Source organism: Crinia signifera, chromosome 5 (assembly GCF_055691185.1).
Source record: "Crinia signifera chromosome 5, ASM5569118v1, whole genome shotgun sequence".
In the NCBI taxonomy this organism is placed as follows: Eukaryota; Metazoa; Chordata; class Amphibia; order Anura; family Myobatrachidae; genus Crinia; species Crinia signifera.
Window position 1 is genome coordinate 292,486,688 of NC_139221.1, and position 16,728 is coordinate 292,503,415.

Sequence of the window (16,728 nt, forward strand, 5' to 3'; positions counted from 1 at the left end):
CCCATGTTCAATTACCCGTGTTGGACCCGGGTTTTCAGCAGAAAAGGGGTATTACATATTTGTTCTACCCCAGTTCTTACAGCAGAATAGTCTGCCTGGTGTTTGGAAGTCATTTCTGACTATAAACCTATATATCCTTTATGTCACCCCTAAACAACTCTAAACTCTTAACTATAATATCCATTCAACCCATCTGATTGGCCATTATGTAAATCCTGCACACTTTAATTGTAGCTGTCAGTTTCAGAAAAGGACTTTATACAACTTGCCACATACACTACGTTTGGGATTTTATTTCTCAATACCAATTTCATGAACCATTATTCAGCTGAGTGCAATCTCTGCAGATTGTGGTATTTAGACTGATCGTTTGGGAGCCTTTGAGCATTTTCCTCCATAGATGCCGCATTCTGCAGATTAGATATATGTATTTGGCACCTCTCCAATGTATAGAGGGCTCTCGCACTGACGCGATGATGGTTTTGTATCTGGGCACGCAATCAATATGATCCATCGGATGCTATTATTTTGAGGAGAGGACAAAAATGAAGGTACTCTTTACCTAGCACGGCACCCACGATTTTGATCGTGGGCATCGCAGGTAAAAAAATCGCGGGCATCGCGGCCATTGAATGCACTAAAAATCGGGTGCGACGCGATGCCCGCGATTTACCATAGGGATCAATGTTAAATTTCTCAATTGACCCGATTTTACTGTTCAATGCCTCAATGGACCCGATTTTTCCATAGGAAACAATGTTAAATGGCCCACAGAGGCCAAATAGCCACCCTGAAGTGTAAAATGGCCCCCACAATTGTTAACGCCACCCCACGATCAACGTCAACCCGAAGCGTGGCGAGCGCAGCGAGTTTGCGAGGGGCGGCAGTACGCGTCCTACGACCTCTTCATACCCCCACTATCCACGTCGGCGTGGAGTTGAGAATAGAATAGTGTGGCGAGCGGACGCGGATACCTTCACAGGTAAACGCGTCCCTTCGCGGGCTTCACAGGTATCCGCGTCCCCTCGCCACGCTTCGGGCTCGGTGGCTCGCTGCGCTCGCCACACTATTCTATTCTCAACTCCACGCCGACGTGGATAGTGGGGGTATGAAAAGGTCGTAGGACGCGTACCGCTGCGCTCGCCACACTTCGGGTTCACGTTGATCGTGGGGTGGCGTTAACAATTGTGGGGGCCATTTCACACTTTAGGGTGCCTATTTGGCCTCTGTGGGCCATTTAACATTGTTTCCTATGGAAAAATCGGGTCAATTGAGGCATTGAACAGAAAAATCGGGTCAATTGAGAAAATTAACATTGATCCCTATGGGAAATCGCGGGCATTGCATCGGTCGCGTCGCATTCAATACCCGCGATGGCCGCGATGGGCGCCGTGCTAGGTAAAGAGTACCAAAATGAATAGTTCTTTGATGCTGTACGCCCCTATACATTGAAAGGAGATCCTCTTCTCTGATCACTTAGGTGTAAAAGCAGATAGGAGTTAGCGATGGTAAATACCACACACCCCTCTTAAGGGGGTGACGGTCCTCCTCTCCGCCTTACGTAATTTTCTAAAAATACCAGTAATTCTCGAGGATCAGCTCCCATGTGGCAATCCAATTCACTGAAATGAATATGATCCAATACCATAGGTGGTCCCAGAAAACAAGGATAATTGTATATGGTGTAATGCCATTTAATAACAGACAATGTGAACAATAAATCACAGTAAAAACTGTGGGGAGAAGAATGAGAAATGGACCGTTACCAAAGATGGTGGGGAATCTCCTATAGGACAGACTTATATAGGACTAGATGTATAAAATATGAAGGCTGATATTTGTTGCCGCACTGGTAAGCCTGTGCCTTTGCTTATACATAAGCCCATTGGTTACTTTTCATTAGACCAATCAAAGCAGATGGACCACTGGTTGCTATAGGCTACTACAGCCTCTCCTTTTCCTTCCTCTGAACCACTAAGTTTAATGACACAATTAATGGTAAGGCTCAAACTAAATCAGGTGTGCATGCAGCAGAAACGCAGTCATACTCCTATTACCATTACATGCCTATGGTTTCGTTTTATTGACAGGTAATTAAACCTATAAATATGTGTTGACAGAATCATTACAGTGGGAGCTCGGGGATTCTGCACAGCCATGAGACTCCCTCTGCAGATTCCACCAGAATTAAAGTATTGCTTAGAAAGATCGATGAGAAGGACAACTTGATTCAGTCATTGGAAGCACAGTTGGCGGAAGTGGAAGAAAATGAGCAGCCTAAGCAGGTATTACAATTACTATATGATTTTGCTTTATTAGATATTTCTTTTTCGTTGATATAATCATTGCCTGCCTTTAACTTTTAAACGCATGGTTACCAACCATCAGTAAATGTGATCATTTTCCAATGACCATACTAAGCTGCGCAAAACACACAGGTTTGGGTTTTAAACTATCTTTTTCCAGTTCTGAGTTACTAGTTGGGTGACCAGATTGGTTGCAACACAGTGGATAGCAACCAGGAGAGAAAGGGAGGGAGGGAGGGTGTAGTGTTAACATCCATACACACTGGGTGATTTTGAGCTAAAAGCCGCTCAAAGCAGCAAGTTTGAGCAGCTTTCAGCTCAAAGCCGCCCAGTGTGTACAGCCCGGCGGTGAGTGGTGATGCGCGCGCCCACATCATCACAGGGAAGGCCACTCATCTGCTGATATTACCAGCAGATGAGCGGCTTTGTGGATGGCGTTGCATAGCGCTGCACTATGCAAAGCCGTCGTCCCCCTGCTGACAGAGCCGGGCAGGGGGAAAGCGGCCCAGTGTGTATGGACCTGTAGAAGCTGCAATTGGTACCCCAACAATACCCAGGAATAGCCAGTGGAGAAGGCACATGGAGGAAATGGATATGCATGGGCTTTGGAATAAGTGTCTGCAGGTGGTTTATTTAGTAGCAAGCAAAATTTAAAAGAGAATAGAGATAATAGTGTTCATTCTAGAACCCTGCACCAGTCACAACCCCTGCAGCGCCTCTTTCCTGCCTGAGGTGTCGCTTTCTGCTCTCTTCTAGCACACTTTGGTCTGTATCTCTATGCTGGGATAAATCTGCCAGCTCAGGGATTATGCCTGTAGCTTGAAAAGATTAATTATTTATTTATTAATTAACAGTTTCTTATATAGCACATACATATTCCGCAGCGCTGTACAGAGAATATTTGAACATTCACTTCAGTCCCTGCCCCAGCAGAGCTTACAATCTATATTCCCTACCACATGTACACGCACTTGGACATTCTAGGGTTAATGTGTTCACAGCCAATTAGCCTACCAGTATATTTTTGGATTGTGGGAGGAAACCGGAGTACCCGGAGTAAACCCATGCAAGTACGGGGAGAATATACAAACTGCGCATAGTTAGAGCCATGGTGGGTATCGAACCCATGACCTCGGCGCTGTGGGTAGTAATGCTAACCATTACACCATCTGTACTGCCCTACTACCACTCACTACCACTACCGATAAGTGCGGGCATTGGGAGATACAGAGGCTGTTAACGGAGCTGGATAGCCTCCAGTGAAGCAGTTACTCACAGGTAACCGGAATCCCCCCCCCCCCCCCTTAGTAGTGTTTTCAAAAAGAAAATGTCCTTCCATGATTGCATATTTGAAGTGGGCTGTAAGGTACTTACAAAATGTGTTCCAGTATTAATTTAAGACAAGTAGTAAATACCTATTTTTTATTGTAAATACACCAGTGTGGTGTCGTGCAGGCATAGCTGTGATCGCTGGTGATTCTGTAAAGGACGGCCAGCCAAAATATAAATAGATTATTTTTCCATAAATCCAATAGCTCTGACAAACACGCATTGTCCGGAGCTTGTTGGAAACAGACATCTCAGGTTCTGATTCGGTCATAGGAAAGGCATTTTTCTATGTGCACATGAGAATTCCTGGCAGTTCAGACCTTTATCGGGCCCTGCTTTCTGCAGCCTATGATGACTGATATAATATTGGGATATTGCCTTGTGTTATCTTTGGTCAGGGCTGATGTCCTATCCATAATCCGTGTGACCATTTTTACAAACATATCAAAATATCCCATATGTTTCATTATGGTCCTTTATCCATGAAGGAGCAACAGTAACGTAAACTCATTCTACACCATCCCTCTCTCTCTATGTACATAGCCTACATTATTACTAACAGTCATTAACCCAAATAAACTTCTGCATATTAATGTGTATTAGTGTAAGTGGCACACACTGTAATTAGGCATATAGATAAACCAGTCCAATTACTGTCCTTACTCAGTAGAACAAGTATGGCTAATCTGGAATAACACCCTACCATTTTGGCTTGGCCGAAGACCAATGTGATACCAATTGGCCACAGTGGACACTCATTGCTTCTCTGAGCCATTGTAGTCAGAATGTTTTCTCCTCCTAGAAATTCCATGAAGCTGAAACGTATTAGTCATAAGCTAATGGTATGGCATCAACAAGGTAGGTGTAATGTATGATATCGGGCTGGATGTAATGGTGTGCGGCATGCTAGCTGAACTCGGACGTTTTATTAAAGGGACAATCAATTTCAAGGCCTAACCATGCCCCTTTAAAAAAAAAAAAGTCAGAGTTCATCCGGCATCTGGCCTGGTCGCCGAGCTCAGGGCACATTACATCCGAATTTGTCCCTGCCCCAATGGTTGGGGTTTGCGCATGCGCATTTCTGCACATGTGCAAACTCCAACTGCGTACGGCCTCAGTGATTTACTGGGGGGGTGGGGGTGCAGTGGTGCATGGGCGGATTCAGGGGGGGGGTGGCGCACCTGGGCACATGCCCCCCATGTCAATTTAGACATAGCTAATTTTGTAGCTTAGGACCCGCATTGCCAGCCCCCCAGGAACCAAAGATATCGCCGGCAAAGCTGGAATGTTTTTTCCAATAGGATAACATGGGACCCGCTAATTACGCCCCCCCCCCCCCCCCCCCACCCGGTTCCGACGGCTGCCAGTTCCCCCTCCGGCATCAGAAGCTTTTGGTTGATCTCATTAAACCCAAATTGGCCTTCAATTTGATACCAGGCTGGTCCATATGTGTGACTTGGTTCTGAAATGTAATTTCATGGCTGTTCATGTTCTTTGAGGGCAGATTTCTCTGGAACCAAACGGCACAGATTCATGGGACCAAAATCATTCGAAGCCCACTTAAAATTTCTTCAGTATGATACTGGTCTCATATAAATGGGTCAGTTGGTTCTGAAGATATAGCTGGTTAAAGGGGCGGGGGGGGGGTTGGTTTTCTATCCCACTCACACCAGAAAATGCAGGGACTAGGCTGGTGTAATACCCCTTTCACACCAGCCTAAATTCCCGGATAAGTTTGCCGGCATTTCAACCCTGGCTGGTGTGAGAGGTGCAGGGACATGTTCCTCCTTCCCATGTTGCCTCTGCTAATGCTGATTTGCTAGCAGGGCAACTCCCTGTTGTGGTGGACGCTTACAGACAAGCCCAGAGGCAGCATACAGCATGCAGGGAGACAATGTGCATGTTCTGTGGCACCACAGACCCCAGAAGTGTGTTTAACCCCCTGAAAGCCAAGAATGTCTGCATAGGCAATCACACAGCATACAGGAAGACACTGTGCAATCTCTGTATCACAACAGACCCCAGCAGTGCTATTTCACCGCTGAAAGCCTGCAACGTCTGCAAAGGCCCTCCCTCCCTCCCTCTCTCCCTTTACCCCTCTCCCTAGTTACCTCAACTTTGTGTGCCTAAAAAAGGCCATTTTCAATGATATTCTCATAGAAATGCATGGTCATCCCGGGTCCAGTGTGAAAGAGGCCGACCCCGGTTGTCCCTGCTTCAAAAGCATGTGTGAATGGGTCCCAACCCGGGAATGTCCCTGAATGTCCCTGGAATTTAATTGGTGTGGTGCTCCACACTCAAGGACCCCTTCTGAGTGGCCACACCTCCTTTTCCGGAGCGCGTCTTAGGAGCGCGCACAACTACATCCTTCACTTTTTTCGCCAAGATGTGCCTGTGTACTTTAAATGCCAGGGCCTATTTTTAATCCCAATCCCGCTCTCTCTCACCTCTCTCTTAGCATGCACACTGGCACCACTAACACCCCCCTCCTCCTCCCAAATCCTCTCCTATCATGGTGCCCCCCTGTCATTTTCTCCTGGATTTGCCCCTGCAGTGGTGTAACTATAGAAGGTGCAGGGTATGCAACTGCTATGGGGCTTGGGGGGCCCCAGCAGATATCCCCTGCACCCTTTTTATTATTATTTTTTTTAAATATTCCCGCTCGCCCATGCCCCCTTCAGCGGCTGTGGTAGGCTCGTAGCAGGAGACCCGGCACTACTAACGCTGATGAGGATCCACTTCTGTTGGTGAACAGGAGACCAGACTGCCAGTTCTGTGCTAATAAAAGAAGGCAGGTGGCGCTGAGCAGGAGACGCAGCGGCAGAAGAACTTTCCAGTGAAAGGAGGCAGGCGCAGCTAAGCATAAGACCGTCGCACAATCCATCCTGTGTGGATCGGCCAGAAATCATTTCGGTCAGTGGTTCCCAAACTGTGTGCCTAGGCACCCTGGGGTGCCTCAGGACACTTGCGGGGGTGCCTTGGGTTGGTGGCCCAGGATCAATTCATACTATTGTAAAGCGCAACGGAATCTGCTGCGCTACATAAGAAACTGCAAATAAATAAATAAATATTATTTATGGACAATGTACCAGGCAAAACCAGTGCTGGTGGCTGCCAATCATAATATATGTGGACAAACAAAGCAAATCCTGTCCCTCACCAAATAACTGTGACATATAAACACAATGCACTTAATTTAATATTTTTTTTTTCTAAATTTCTCAATAAAAAGCATTTGGCCTAGGGGTGCCTTGAAAATATTTTGATGCTCTAGGGTGCCATGATTCAAAAAAGTTTGGGAACCACTGATTTAGGTGTATAGGTGGCCTTACGCTGGCCACATGCTTCCATCCAGCTCCACAGCTAGAACTTGACTGCGTGTGATTCATTGATAAATCTGCCCCTGAGTTCTTTGGCACCAAATAGAGTGACACTTTTCTAAGTTGAAGTGGTGGGGACAGCTCTTATTTACTACACGTTAGAGGCATATTTTATTAAGGCAGATAATATTCTAGGTGAAGCTTACCACTGGAGCACTCCCTTTGTCCTGATTACAGCATTATCAAACCTCCCAGTGATTAGTAATACCGTCACTAAACCAGCTACTGTATTTGTGAGACAGGCGTTCTTCTAGATTGTGGCCTATACAATTGCTCCCTCAAGTGGCTGCCTTGTGAATGTACACCCATGCAGATTTAATTCAAATAAATGGGATTACATGCATGGAACCTGGCCCTTAGTGTGCTACATTTGATAAGGCAGTTGTTTACTGCTTCCATATTTAGCAATCTTTCACCTGTTGTGGAACTACACATACCAGCATCCTACTACAGATCTAACATGTTCTAATTGCAATACTGCGTCAGGGCATGCTGGGATGTGTAGTTCCACTGCATGTTGAAAACCCCACTGAGAATCCACTGCAATCAAATCATAGCCGCACATGCAATCTGTGTGCACCTCTCAATATAGGGCTTGATTCATGTAAAGAAAAAACACAAGACACTGTGCAAAACCATGTTTCACTGCAGGTGGGGCAGATGCAACATGTACAGAGTGAGTAAGATTTGGGTGGGGTGGGCTGAAACTGAAATTGCAGTGTAAAAATAAAGCTGTCTAACATTCGTGGATTGCATGCAAAAGCAGACAGTATTTAATGTGCACAAAAAGAAAATCTCTTTAATGGATTATTAGAAAACCCATAAAAACCCCTGTGCAATTATGTTAGCACAGCTGAAAATGTGTTTGCTCATTAGAGAAGCTATAAAACTGGCCTTCCTTTGTGCTATTTGGGTATCCAGAGCATATTTTTGTGTTAGATTATATGCCCAAAATGACCAGAAAAAGAGAACTTTCATGTGAAACTGAACAGTCTATTCTTGTTCTTAGAAATCATGGCTACTTCATGCGAGAAACTGGCAAGAAACTGAACATTTACTACAATAGTGTGTACTACTCCCTTCAGAGAACAGCACAAACCGGCTCTAACCTTGAGCGCACTTAGCCTAATGCAGGATTGGTGCAGGCATTTTGGACAATAACTTTTATGGGTTGTATTATTTTCCACCCTAAGATGGTACCAGGTATGGCAGCCATCTTGGGCGCACTGTGTAGGATTACCCTGGGTGGAATAGGTTACCCTAAGAAGATGGGGTGGTTGCAGTGTAGAGTAGGGTCCCAACAAAACAGTCATGTCCATGTATTATCCTATCCACAAGTATACCAGATGAGGCAGCCATGTTAGGCGCACTATGAAGGTTACATGCTGGTAAATTAAACCATACAAGGAATTAGTGTTCATTCTAGCATCCGCCATATTTGAAAACCCATGCAGTTCCTCTTCCCTGCCTGGGGTGTCGCTGTCTGCTGTGGTGTTTCTAGCACATGTCTGGTTTGCATATCAGTGCTGATATACAGACCACACTGTGCTAGAAGCACTACAATAGACAGAGACACCCCAGGCAGGGAAGAGGAACTGCATGGGTTTTCAAATATGGCGGATGCTAGAATAAACACTAAGGAATTAATTAGGGATGCCAATCCCGGGGCATTTTTTCAATCCCGGGATTCGGGATTGAAAAATGCTCAATCCCGGGATTCCCGGGATCCCGGGATTGGCTTCCCTAATAATAAAAATACACCATGGGCGCCCGAGCGCTGGGTGGGTGGGCGGTTGTCAGGGAGCGCTGGGTGCCGGTGAGCGGGCGAGCGCTGGGTGCCGGTGAGCGGGCGGGCGTCAGCGCTGGGTGCCGGTGAGCGGGCGGGCGTCAGCGCTGGGTGCCGGTGAGCGGGCGGCGTCAGCGCTGGGTGCCGGTGAGCGGGCGGGCGTCAGCGCTGGGTGGGTAGGCGGGCGTCAGCGCTGGGTGGGTGGGTGGGCGGGCGGGCGTCAGCGCTGGGTGGGTGGGCGATCGGGCGTTTGGCCGGGAGCGCTGGGCGGGCGGGCAGCCGTGGATGTGCGGCTGTGCCCTGCGCAGCGTGACCTCGCAGCGTGACCTCGTCACGCTGCGCACTGCGGGGTATGGGAGAAGCCGGGCAGCGTCTGAGTGCTCAGACGCTGCCCGGCATTAAACTGCGCATGCGCAGTTTAATCCCGAAATCCCGGGATTGGAAATTCCAATCCCGGGATTGAAATCCCGGCGTTTTGGGGGCCAAATCCCGGGATCCCGCCGATCCCGATCCCGGGATTGGCCACCCTAGAATTAATGCATATATGGGAAAACAGACACTTGTGTAATAGTATAATATATCCCTGCACATATCCTGCCTGCAGAGGAACCACCCAAGGCAACAAGCTGGGGTGCACTACTTAGGTCGCCACTGGCAGGGTATGTTAATTGTTTTGCACATTTTTTGGATTATGATAGAAATAGGTGCAGGCAGGGATCTATTAAATGAAAAATTAAATAATGTTATTTTTAGTAATTAAAACATCTTCATAATGTCTATTAAACTGCATAAATAGTTCATCATTAAAAAATCAGTGGAACGTATTGAACCTTAATTTAGTATCAGTATCCCTTAACAGTCTAAACTCTACATACAATAGGAAGGGGGGCCGGACTGTCCATCACTCCCATACGCAGTTGGCACACAGAGGCCTAGAGTTTCCTAATTTTGTTAAAGTTGAACAAGATCACTTTAAAACATTGATTGAGATTGAGTCATTCGGTTTATACTTATGGGATGGTTGTGTTGAGATTTTTGACGTATGATTATATGACAGTAAGGGCATGAATAGTTTAACTGAGATCTATTGAACCAGCAAAAATATTGGGGAAATTATTTAGGAAATAACTAAAGGAAAATGTTAAAAGTTTTGGTAAAAATTGTTACCCTCCGGTTGGTTCCCTTTCTGTTGTTGTCTTATTTTGTTGGTATCAAAGCTGTGTGTAGCACTTCCTGTTAGTACAGTCTTCCTGCCTTTCACGTGTTACTACAGTCTTCCTGCCTTTCATGTGTTACTACAGTCTTCCTGCCTTTCACGTGTTACTACAGTCTTCCTGCCTTTCACATGTTACTTCAGCCTTCTTGTCCTTCAGCGTGTTACTACAGCCTTCCTGCCTTTCACGTGTTACTACAGCCTTCCCACCATTCAGCGTGTTACTACAGCCTTTCCACCTTTCAGCGTGTTACTGCAACCTTCCTGCCTTTCAGTGTGTTACTACAGCCTTTCCACCTTTCAGCGTGTTACTGTATCAGTCATGCCTTTAAATGTATCAATACAGCCTTCCCACCTTTCAGCGTGTTATAACAGCCTTTCTGCGTGTTCCTACAGCCTGCCTGCCTTTCAGCGTGTTCCTACTGTCTGTCTGCCTATCATAGTGTTCCTACAGCCTGCCCGCCTTTTCGGTGTGTTACTACAACCTTCCAGCTGTTTGGCGTGTTGCTACCGTCTTTCAGCTTGTTACTTCTGCCTTTCAGCATGTTACTACACCCTCTCTGCCTTTTAGCATGTTACTACACCCTCTCCGCCTTTTAGTATGTTACTACACCCTCTCCGCCTTTCAGCATGTTATTACACCCTTCCCGCCTTTCAGCGTGTTTCTACCTCCTTTCAGCATGTTACTAGAGTCTTCCTGCCTTTCAAAGTGTTACTACAGCCTTTCTGCCTTTCAAGGTGTTACTACTGCTTTTCAGCGTGTTATCACCGACTTTTGGCATGTTACTACAGCCTTCCCGCCTTTCGGCGTCTTACTGTGGCTTTCCCCTATTGTGGCCTGTTACTGTGGCCTTCCCACGTTTTGGTATGTCATTGTGGCCTTCCCGCCTTTTGGCGTGTTACTGCGGCCTTCCTGCATTTTGGCATGTTTCTACTGCCTTTGGGGATGTTACTACTGTCTTCCCGCTTTTTGGCATGTTACTACCACCTTCCCACCTTTTGATGTGTTAGTTACTACTGTCTTCCCACCTTTTGGTGTGTTACTACTGTCTTCCCGCCTTTTGGTGTGTTACTACTGTCTTCCCACCTTTTGGTGTGTTACTACTGTCTTCCCTCCTTTTGGCATGTTACTACTGTCTTCCCGCCTTTTGGTGTGTTACTACTGTCTTCCCGCCTTTGGTGTGTTACTACTGTCTTCCCACCTTTTGGTGTGTTACTACTGTCTTCCCGCCTTTCCTACACCCTTCCCGCCTTTTAGCACATTACCATACCTCCCAACTTTTAACCTGAAGAAATAGGGACACTCGCCCGAGCGTCCGAAAAGGGGGCGGGGCGTATGCAAATGAGGGTGCGGCTTATGCTAATTAGCCGCGACCTCATTTTCATACGAGAATAGACGCTAGTTTAGTTTGGGGGGTCTCCCAACTGCCACCCCCCGCAGCGGGACAATGCCTGCCGCGGGTGGGACAGCGGGACAGGACCCGAAAATCGGGACTGTCCCTCTAAAATCGTGACAGTTGGGAGGTATGCATTACCACAGCCTTCCCGCCTTTAAGTGTGTTACTACAGCATTCCCAACTTTTAGCTTGTAACATCAGCTTTTCCGCATGCAGCGTGTTACTGCAGCCTTCCTGCCTTTCAGCGTGTTACTGCAACCTTCCCACTCTACAGCGTGTTACTGCAGACTTCCCACTCTACAGCGTGTTACTGCAGCCTTCCCACCCTACAGCGTGTTACTGCAGCCTTCCCAACATACAACATGTTAGTGCAGCCTTCCTGCCTTTCAGTGTGTTACTTCAGCCTTCCTGCCTTTCAGCGTGTTACTGCAGCCTTCCCACCCTTCAGCCTTCCTATTCAGGTTGTTGTAAGTGATTATTCTACACAGCGTGATCTAATTTTTAGGGCAATCACAGTCACATAGCATATAATGTTTTGAGCAGAGAGTCTTTGGAACCCCTCCTTTGAGCTCTGCCGGGGTAGTTAAAGAGAGAATACAGCCCTTGTGCAGGATCCATGTGGGCCCTCGACCTCTCTGGCAGTGCAGCAGATTCTGGCTTTGCTTCTGTGCAAATGCAGATCTCCATAAACATGGTGCACAGGCTTTGTTCCTGGAGAAATCTCTACTGTGTATGCACAAATCACTGGGAAAATGGCCACCATGCCTTTCCCCTGTTATACAGCACTGGACCTACAGCCAAACTGGAATGACTGAGTGGTAGGTGTACCTGTCTGTAGATGGGTGCAGAATGTGTCTTGCAAATTAAATCATTATCAAATACATGCTTAAAGGTTGCTTGGCTTGTTGTGTAAGGAATGTAAATAAAAGATCTGTAAAGAACTTCTGACTTAATATCAAAACCATTATGCAAAAGCATTCCATCTATTACAAGCACATAATGATATACACATACAAATCCTTAACTCATGTATGTATGTATATATATATATATATATATATATCGGAGGTGAAAAAGGGCACTCACCATTTGTTAAAAGTAATTTTAGTACTTTATTTCATCACAATGAAAAAAGCTGACGTACCATCGACGTGACGTGACGTTTCGGTCTTGTGACAGACCATCATCAGGATTCCATGCAGCTTACAAACAGCAACTGTCAGACATGCAACCTGGCATCCATCCCTGGGGAGGATACACCTGTACTGCCCCACCGGGCCAGCTTAAATACCCATGTGCAGGAAGTGACATCATCTCCCATGCATTTCCATATGTACCCAATCAGTCTCTAAAACATAATATAAATGCTTCACAGAGTTTACCAACCAGCAGGTGTAGGTGACACCCTAAAAACCGCCATTCTAATAGTAGTGAGAACGTAGTAAATCGTGTGTAAATACACTTACCACGCTAACAGCCGCCGGACCGGAAGTGCGTCAGCCCGGAAATGCCTTGCGTTCCAGCTAGACTAGGAAGTAGCCTGGATGCGTTCCACAGCGCTCCGTAAACCCGGAAGTGAGCTGTGTCGCATCTACACGATCAGGGGATACCACAACACAGTCTGTCCATTAACCAGGAAGCAACTTGCGTTCCAACCAGCGTCATGTGCGTTCCACCTGCCTAACTGACAGGTGGACAATCACACTATATCATGTGCTTTTGGTGTGCAGTTTATATGCTATGGACACTGTATGTTGGCACTTATCACCCATTGGCAACTTATTAAAAAATGAAAAAAACTAATAAAACGGGAGACTGATTATAGGTATGGATAGGTAATTCAAACCAGCCCAGTGGGCAGCACTCACAATGGCTTGAAAAGTACATACATAACAAAAAATAAATACATACATGAAAAATAATAATAATACAAAATAATAATAATAATAATAATAATAGTAGTAAAAAAATTTTTTTATATCACATCCAACCGATGTGGTATTGATTAATCGAACCATAACAGGAGGCTCAAAGCATTCTATTTTAGCATGATTTTATGTTTTTATAATTTTTGATTTTATACTTTTTGTATTTTTATATTTTAAGAAGAAATTTTTTTTTACCATAAATAATGTAAATTCATAGTGGAAAGAGATTTAGAATTATGTTAATTAATTATCGGTGCCCCATATAAAAAAACAATACAGGTGAAAAAAAATCAAACCATAATTAATGATTAAGTCATATCCAGTCTGTTTAAAGACCTAAATAGATCATATCCAATATTCTCATAGGTACCGATAGTACTTCATCATAAATGTATATACACAGTGAACACAAATATAACGACAAAAACCATAAAGAGCACAAAAAAAATATAATAAAGAAAAGGAACAACCTGGAGACACCCACTACAACTTCAAAAATAAAAAAATCCGAACTAAGGCAATGTAAAAATTAATCATAAAAATGAGAAAAAGGGAAAAAGGAATGACGCACATGACGCTGGTTGGAACGCAAGTTGCTTCCTGGTTAATGGACAGACTGTGTTGTGGTATCCCCTGATCGTGTAGATGCGACACAGCTCACTTCCGGGTTTACGGAGCGCTGTGGAACGCATCCAGGCTACTTCCTAGTCTAGCTGGAACGCAAGGCATTTCCGGGCTGACGCACTTCCGGTCCGGCGGCTGTTAGCGTGGTAAGTGTATTTACACACGATTTACTACGTTCTCACTACTATTAGAATGGCGGTTTTTAGGGTGTCACCTACACCTGCTGGTTGGTAAACTCTGTGAAGCATTTATATTATGTTTTAGAGACTGATTGGGTACATATGGAAATGCATGGGAGATGATGTCACTTCCTGCACATGGGTATTTAAGCTGGCCCGGTGGGGCAGTACAGGTGTATCCTCCCCAGGGATGGATGCCAGGTTGCATGTCTGACAGTTGCTGTTTGTAAGCTGCATGGAATCCTGATGATGGTCTGTCACAAGACCGAAACGTCACGTCACGTCGATGGTACGTCAGCTTTTTTCATTGTGATGAAATAAAGTACTAAAATTACTTTTAACAAATGGTGAGTGCCCTTTTTCACCTCCGATATACCTTGATGTTCAGTCATCTGTAGGAGCACCCCCCCTTGCTTGTGATGCAATATATGAGTGCGGACTTTTCCGAAAATTATATATATATATATATATAGTTCCAGGTATAGACCGCACTCTCACTAACGATTGAGATGTCACGGGGTGCCAGATAAAGGAGATGCGTGTGAAACGTATGTCCAATTATAATCCGGGGTGTATCTACACCTATATCGGTGTAGAATATCCAGCACTCTCCCAAGTATGAATTCCAAACAAGTTGGTAAAATCCAAATAGAAAAAGTTTATTCAATTTGCACACGATGTCACGTAGATAAGTTCACACGTGTTTTGTAGAACATGCCCCGACGTTTCGATCCCACTAGAGGGGATCTTTCTCAAGAGGCCTACAATACACAGTGAAGGTAACTTATCAATAAATATTATCATAGAAACATTTTTCAAAAGAAAAAGATAAATGTACATATAGTCACAATTATGCAAAAGAACAAGAGATATCTTACTTTAGGTTCAATAGTGCAATGAAATCAACGTAGAATCAAGAGGAAAACCCTGGGTAACCAGAGCAGCTGCTACATGATGCTGCCCGGGCCCAGCTATTTATTCACTCTGAAAGTTAATGCAGCACACGGACGCAGCGTCCGCGTGCTGACAGCGCTACTTCCGGGACCGGAAGTTCGGGACCGGAAGTTGACGTGCGGTGACCCGCACTGCTGGAACGCACGGCTACCCGTCGCTGACGGGGGCCGTGTGTGCGCTCTGAGAACAAGTTTCTCAGCAACGATATTAAGGTGGCTCTAGACAATATAGATGGTATGAGGAGCACTATGATTTTGGATATGCGCTGTGGATCTTTATGTCAAAAAAAGGGGGGTATATTGGTGTCCTTAAAGTGGTGGACTAATATAACAGAGTAAAAAGCTGGGGGCGGTATAAAAATAAGAGCCTAGTGTTATCATTCAAACAATGTGAAAATGTTCTCATTAGAGATATAATTATAGACAATTTACTGGCTAATATTTGGTTGAACTGTTGCTGGAGAAATACGTAATTTTTAATAAAGATAATATTAATGTATTTATTGTTTATGTCATTTTTTATTTTTTATTTATTATTTATTTTTTATTTTTATTTTATTTTCTTGGCTTTATTGTTCTAATTACAGAGGGAGAGTCATTAGTATCCCAGTGTACGCTGTGAAAAAATAACAAAAAAACAAAAAAAACATTTTTAGCATATATATACACACACAAAGAACATGTTTCTATATTAAGAAACTATTTGTATATATATATACATTTTTGCATATATCCTCATATATATCTTTTAACTTCTTCTAGCTCAAGAAGACCCAATAAGGGAATTCTTGTGAACCAATCACTACAAGGGTATAATCAAGATGAATAATTAGTTTGTTTTGGAACTATTTATGAGAAAAGGACAGTTATTCTCAAAAAAACTTCCTATGGTACAGTAACCTGTCTATGACAGAAAAAATGGAAAGAGGGATATTTGCAAAAAAAATTTGTGATAAGGGAATTCCTCAGCGTTATACCTAGAGAGGATTTAGTATATACATATAGATCAGAAAAAACAGAAAAAACAGAAAAAACAGAACAACACTGAAAAAAGTCCATAGTATGATGGCATTATTTTAAGAAAATATTGTAAGGATTGTTCTCGTTAAGGCCCCTCGGGGCAAGTGTCCCAAGTTGATGGATCCACTTGCTTTCTCTCTTCTTGAGTAGCAGGCCACGATCCCCTCCGCGGATAGGTGGTGGTATCCAATCTATCAATCGGCAACGGAGTGTAGATACCTGGTGGCCGGCTTGTAAGAAGTGACGGGGTATCGGAAGGTCAGCTTTACCTGTCTCTAAAGCTGTTCTCACTGATTTTCGGTGATTGGCCATGCGTTCACGGAATTTCCTAGATGTCATCCCGACATATGCCAGTCCGCATGGGCAATTTAATAAATATACGACATAGTCCATCTGGCAATGGAGTCGGTGTCTAATCTTTATGGCTTTACCAGAGTGTGGATGAGGGAATGTTGTCCCTGAGATCAGACTGTTACAGGTGGTGCACCCTGTGCAGCGAAAACAGCCTGGTCTTCTGGAATGTAGCCAGGTGGTATTTTGCTCCAAATTCGGAGTGGCCATTGGTCGCATGAGAAGCTCTTTTAGGTTTGGACCTTTCTTATAGGCCATCATT

At 44.7% G+C, this 16,728-nt stretch overlaps 1 protein-coding gene across 1 annotated transcript in view; it reads left to right on the forward strand.

Annotated features, from left to right (window-relative positions):
- The window catches only part of C5H10orf67 (chromosome 5 C10orf67 homolog), a 137,599-nt gene that overhangs the window by 9,817 nt on the left and 111,054 nt on the right, over positions 1–16,728 (forward strand). The window contains exon 5 of the mRNA XM_083189281.1: positions 2,121–2,285. Within this exon, the coding sequence (XP_083045407.1) occupies positions 2,121–2,285 (165 nt within the window). The remainder of the gene's footprint in view (positions 1–2,120; positions 2,286–16,728) is intronic.